At 38.4% G+C, this 6,642-nt stretch overlaps 1 protein-coding gene across 1 annotated transcript; it reads right to left on the bottom strand.

Moving 5' to 3' along the window:
* Nucleotides 1-2,949: 2,949 nt before the first annotated feature.
* Nucleotides 2,950-3,903, bottom strand: LOC123974030 (olfactory receptor 51L1-like). The gene has a single exon (XM_046054449.1). It carries the CDS (start codon nt 3,901-3,903, stop codon nt 2,950-2,952), a length of 954 nt encoding a protein of 317 aa, XP_045910405.1.
* Between the last annotated feature and the right edge of the window lie 2,739 nt (nt 3,904-6,642).

Raw genomic sequence — 6,642 nt, 5'->3', positions numbered from 1 at the left:
AAGGATGGATTGTATAAATACATAGTTCCCATTAAAAGCATTTAATTGGTGAAACAATAGTTAACTTTTAATTTAGAAATAGTCACAGCAAATGCAATGTTTTTGTGAGTGAGATTAGTGCAGACCGCTATCGTATCAAAAATACGTCTACAAAACAGGACTACTATCATTTTCAACATTTTATGACAGCAGACAAGAAATACTGCAGTGAGTAATGCTACAGTCATTAGCAGGCACAGTGAGCTGATAGTTGAAGAGATGCAGGCGATAGGCTGCACACCTCCACCTTGTTAGCCAGGTAACGTCACTTTCGCTGTTCGCAAACTCATGTCTTGTGCAGAATAAAGTCATATTGTGACTGCTCACATAATTATGGAAAAAGACCAATTAATCAGAGGTAGGATTGGGTGGTACCACCCCATCGTAAGAATATTGGACAAAAGTTATTATTGCTTAAAAACGATTGATAGACACTGTCTTTTTTGTCGTATTCCTGAGACTTCCCTGAAAACGGAGATATCTGGGTTGTTTATATACATCACTTCCTTGTTTTGCAAATCCAGTGCGTAAGAGGCCAATAAAATCGCCGTAGTCAGGCAGACTCCACGCGCAACAGACCAATGGAAAATGGGGGTTTGGTAAATTTTACCCAATCAGAGGAAGGTAACGTGATGATTTCTAGCCAATGAAAATGATTCTGTAGTTTTCTGAACCCTGAGTTAGGAGGCCGAGACCGAAATATTTATCTGAACTGACCGTGACAAATGCAGAGGAGTGGTTGACTTACGTCAAGGCAACTATACAAATGTGATTCTTATGATTGTTTTAGTGCTTTTATGATGGCAAAGAGGGAGACTTTACACAGCAGAAGCATTTATATACAGTCTATGTGAAGCATCGATCAGAAGTTTGGAATGCGACGGAAAGCTAACGCAACGCAACTGTGATGCTTTTGGAAACACCCATTTAGACTACAGTGGCTGCAGACCAGAAGATTTTCCGCTGTGGACCCACAAACCATGCACGCAGGACTGCGGATGTTATCAAATACTGTGAGCACTCTGTTAGGCAAGCAGAGCCTATAACAAGACCCCCTGGCAGTCTGGGGCATGCCAGGAGCCCCTCTGCATCTTCTTAGAGATGCCTTGCTTTGGTTAGGGGGATACATAAGAAAAATGCCTTGGACATTTTCACAAAAGGCTGCATTATTTCATTGTTCTAGGCACATTTTATTGAAAACCTGCATATGGATGTTACACAAAGGGTTGAATAAACTTGTTTTGAGTTCCAAAGCTGTTTAGTAATGATGTATAAGGTGTGATTTTTCATTAATAAATCACAAAAATTTAATTTTCGTGTATGAAATTCTCTGGTTTAATGTGCATTTTTCACTCATACTTCCTTTATAAGCACATTACAAACATGATTATGTTAGCTTAGGGTCTTCTGAATCCATAGATACCAAACACATGCTGTTCCATCTCCATTACATATGCTTTGTAAGCCCAAATGTATAACTAGAGAAAACTGACCAAAAAGGGCTTAGGAACTAGAGGGCAGATAATAGTTGATTTTGCTGCCCCTGACGTATGTGACCTGTAGTAGGCCTATTAACCAGCAATTTCTGTTACCACTGGTAATTACATGTGTCACATGCACATTAATGTTGCAAATACGTAATAGCAGACTGTATAAAAAATGGTTGATAAATATTTCCTGCCAATCAGAACTGCAACCTGCAGTTAAATGAACAATTACAGATTTTAACCATCACGCATAAGTGAACAGTCTCCTTGGCGAAAGTCTAAGAGCATTTTCTTATTATGTAGGCTTGGTATCATTATGGATTTGCCATTTTTTTAATTATACAGGTGTTTATAAGCAACCTGTTACATAAATCTTTATTTCACATCCTCTGAACCACTGATAATTGGTAATCGATCATTCCGCTATAATAGATCAATATACAAATGATAACACAACAGTGACATTACAAGAAAAATATGTGATGAAATTCAAACTAACTGTCCACTTTGGTCCAGACTCAAGTATCTCAACACCACTTGGATGGATTGCCATGACACAGTGTGCAGACATTAATGGTCCCAGAGAAAGTATAGTACTGACTTGAATTATCTGATTTTTCCCTGCCAGCAGCAGGTTGACATTTTTGGCTTTTAGTAAGATGTCTTAACAACTATTGGAGGGATTGCCTAGAAATTAGCACACACATTTACGTCCCTGTCAGGATAAATTGTGATAACTGTGGTGATCCTCTGACTTTTCATCTAGTGCAACCATCACGTTAAAAATGATGTGTCCACTACAATACGATACTGAACATGGCAATCATTCTACCCGGTAAACATCATCATGTTATCATTGTCATTGTGAGCATGTTAGTATGTTGATGGTGCATGACATGGTTACAAAGCACCACTGTGCCAAAGGATAGCATCAAAGGACAGCTAGCAAGTCTGTCCGCATTTATTTAGTTTTTTTGATTATCTGACCTCATTACAGTTTAGTGTTATTTTAATTACAAAGAGAAACTGGTTGATGACACACAAACAAAGTATTATTAATTAAGAATAAACGCAGACTAACATAAAAAGCTATAAATGGAAAATACAAAAATGACACATCTAACATCCAAATTCCTATCGTACACATTTAAAATCCTATCAAATTATGGTGAAGGTTGTGAGATTCAAAGATGCGTTTTAGTCTGAAGAGCTGTGAGTTGAACCATGTATATAGAACTTGTGCAATATCAATATCATTGTTGTGGTTCAGGTTAATCTTTAATATTGCAACTTGCCTATTCATAGATGTAATAATCTAGCAAAGAAAATCTATGGACTATGTAATATATTCTAGAAGTATATTTTGTTAAAAACAGAGGCATAAAGCTTCCTTGTCTGCTACACAGGATGTGCATGACAAGTTTTACATTTTGGCAGCAGGACCCATTTTGTGTATCTTCAAAAATCCAAAAATCACTCCTTTGATTTGAGGCAGATTCAGGCCATAAACTAGAGGATTATTGATGGGAGGAATGATCAAATACTCTAAAGAGAAAACAACTGCAATGATTGGATTCAGTCTCTCACCCTCAAATCGAGCCAGTGACAGCTCACAGAAGAGAGAGAATGAATAGGTCACAAATGTCACTATGTGGGGCAGGCAGGTTTGTAACGCCTTTCCTCTGAATTCAGACGAGCTTCTCCTGCACACAAGCAGAATCCGTAGATAGGTGTACAGGACAAAGAGCAAGGGGATGAAGATGGTTATTATTGTAACAAACTGACCTGCTATGCTGTTCAGAGTTGTGTCCACACAGGAGAGCTGAACCACAGGCCAGTTAGAACAGAAAAGCCTGTGCAGTTTATTTCCACACAAAGGCAACCGAACAGTAAGATAAGCAATGAAGCCAATAGCAAATGCAGGGTAGAGCAGAGCAAAAATCAGAAGATGTCTCACCATCCTAAAGGTCATTTTGCTGTGATAGTGTAAAGGCTGGCAAATAGCAACAAATCTATCATAGGCCATGATGCTGAGGATGGTCAGTTCACATGATACGTAGGTGTAAATAACATACATCTGAATGAAACAAGATGCACGTGAGATCAAATGAGTGTCAGACAGAATGTCCATCAGGAACCTGGGGAAGAAGCCGGCTGAGCCGTACAGAGAGTTTAAACACAGACAGGAGATAAACATGTACATGGGTTGATGCAGAGACTTCTCCAGGCAGACTGCCAGAATAATGACAACGTTAGCAGAGATTATAGTCATGTAGACCAACAGACACAGACAGAAGAACAGATATCTGAGGGGCCCAGAGTCTGTAAACAGAGTCAGCTGAAAATACTCAGGAGTAAAGCTGTTATTGCTCATCATGTCTGCACAACAGAGAAGCAAAAACAGAGATGGATACAAAGAAACACGAGGAGAGTGTGATGGAGGATAAAGGAAAGGAGAGGAAAGAGTAGAGGCAAAACTGCATTGAACAAGAAACATATCCTCACTGAGTTAAATAAAGGCTCAAACTTATTTGTGGGCAATATACATTATGATCACGTTCTATATCAAGGTACCATTTCCTTGCCTGCCGTATTTACAAAAGAGTGTTTACAATCCCTTCCATCCAAAGATAAATGTAGCCACTGTGAAACCAACCAATAAACATATACGGTATGTTTATCACAGAGCTTATTTGTCAAAGTTTGCATATGAATAACAGATCAAACAAAGTCGGGGGCAACTATTTACCCTTGGCATGAGGAAAGCAGAGGATACAGTAATAACATTTAACACATTTTTGCTCATGTTAAGATTAATTAATAATCATCTGTGTACATTAACAATCAAGCAGGCAATCTAGATATCTAATGTAAAGATCCACATCCAGAGAATTTGACCTGTTGTGTTTTCTATAATAGGTACACAACTACTACTACTACTACAAACATCAACCTTGTAACAACAATTAAACCAACTCATGATAAAAATGGAAACTTGCTCAAAATAGTCTTTGTTAATCAGCTTGTTAAATGAGAGCTACAACTGATGAAGCCTCTACCCTGTAATGATCCACACAGAAGCAGCTGTAGAGACTTTATCTTCTTCTGCTGCTAGGATGCGAGCAGCAACGTGTACAGTCCAAAGGGAGGTAAAGCCTCTCACCTGATGTTACCTGACATTCAAGTTCTATACTGTATTATTTTTTCTGCTCTGAATCGCTTTTGGTTGTTCTTAACTTTAGGGATTTGAAAGCCGAGAAATGGGGAATGCAGCTGTGTGAATGTATAGTCAGACTAATTTCAAAACTACATTTAAAGAAATATTCATTGATGAGTACACGATTGGGGGGTCTGGTTATGATTATGAGCATTAAACATTTAATTTCCCGCATTCTGGAGACATTTTCTGCACCAATTTATGGTGGAAATGTCTAATGTTTAGTGTTAATCACCATCTAAGTCAGCCAGTTAAGAGCTATATTTTGCCTTAGATGTTATATGAATCTTGTTTTATTATCTGGCAATTTTCAATGCACATTTCACAGTGCAAGTTGCAACTATTATTAACAATAATGGAAAGCTCACTTAAAAAAAAACCCATTGTCAAACGTAGGTTATGTACTGTTTCAATTCAATAGACCAACAACGTTGTTACAGTTCCATTAATGATAGCATTAATGACAACATAGGCCTATATGCTATTTTCACTCAGCAGTTAACATTACGACAGCATCAGCCTCATCTGACTCGTTTTCTGTGTTTCAGTAACTTTAATGTTTAATCCCTCCATAGCAGCTGCAGTGTCACCTGTAGCGTGTGGTCTGAGTTTGCTCGCGTTTCACATCTCCTTCAGTGACTCACATTAGTTCATTTCAAACATGCGCCGAGTGACCGCCACGCAGCTGTGTTGTTGTTTGGTAGCTGATGTCAGATCCCGGTCACAGGCCACGGAAGCCGCAAACATCATTTCAGAGCTTCACAACACAAACGGGGTGAATTTATGAATGAACGAGTGAAAGTTCTGTCACAAAACGATGTTGTTGGAAATCTTTGACCGTTCCTAGTGGGTATACGGCGTATATCTGCGTATCACGTAGACTACACCACTGTCACACACTCAAATCAGAGCACACGCTCTCCGTTTGTCTATTTTTTAAAAAGCAGTTTTTGGCAACAAAACACACAGTGAGTTGTGATCAAGTTTCTGCTAATATGACAGTTATTACTTAGTGGCAAACCAAAGATTAAAGATCGCTGGCACTATAATCTTTGATTCTACTGACAGGACAGCTGATTTGGTGGTTGCCTAGCAACATAAAAAAACACAGGCATTAAAGGAACAGCTCTGAGCTGGTTTAAGTCCTATTTATCAGATCGATTTCAGTTTAACGATTAGTCCTCCATGCACGCCAAAGTTAGTCATGGAGTTTCTCAAGGATCTGTCCTCGGACCAATCCTCTTCTCTTTATATATATATATATATATATATATATATATATATATATTCCTTTAGGCAATATTATCAGGAAATATTCCATAAACTTTCATTGTTATGCAGATGATACTCAGTTATATCTATCGATCAAGCCAGATGAAACTGATCAGTTAGCTAAACTTCAAATGTGCCTTCAGGATGTTAAAACCTGGATATATACCTGTAATTTTCTAATGTTAAACATGGATAAAATTTAAGTTATTGTTCTGGGGCCCAAGCACCTCCGTGACGCATTATCTAAAGATATAGTTACTCTGGATGGCATCGCCCTGGCCTCCAGCACCACTGTGAGGAATCTTGGAGTTATCTTTGATCAGGACATGTCGTTTAAGTCTCACATTAAGCAAATTTCAAGGACCGCCTTTTTTCACCTGCGTAATATTGCGAAAATCAAGAACATCCTGTCTAAAAATGATGCAGAAAAACTAGTCCATGCATTTCTTACTTCTAGGCTGGATTACTGCAATTCCTTATTATCAGGCTGCTCGAAAAAGTCCATTAAGACTCTTCAGCTGATCCAGAATGCTGCAGCACATGTTCTGACAGGAACCAGGAAAAGAGATCACATTTCTCCTGTTTTAGCTTCTTTGCATTGGCTTCCAGTAAAATCCAGAATAGAAT

This window comes from Micropterus dolomieu, linkage group LG07 (genome assembly GCF_021292245.1).
Source record: "Micropterus dolomieu isolate WLL.071019.BEF.003 ecotype Adirondacks linkage group LG07, ASM2129224v1, whole genome shotgun sequence".
Taxonomy (NCBI): domain Eukaryota; kingdom Metazoa; phylum Chordata; class Actinopteri; order Centrarchiformes; family Centrarchidae; genus Micropterus; species Micropterus dolomieu.
Note: the sequence above shows the minus strand (reverse complement) of the source record. Positions and strands in the feature narration are given on the sequence as shown.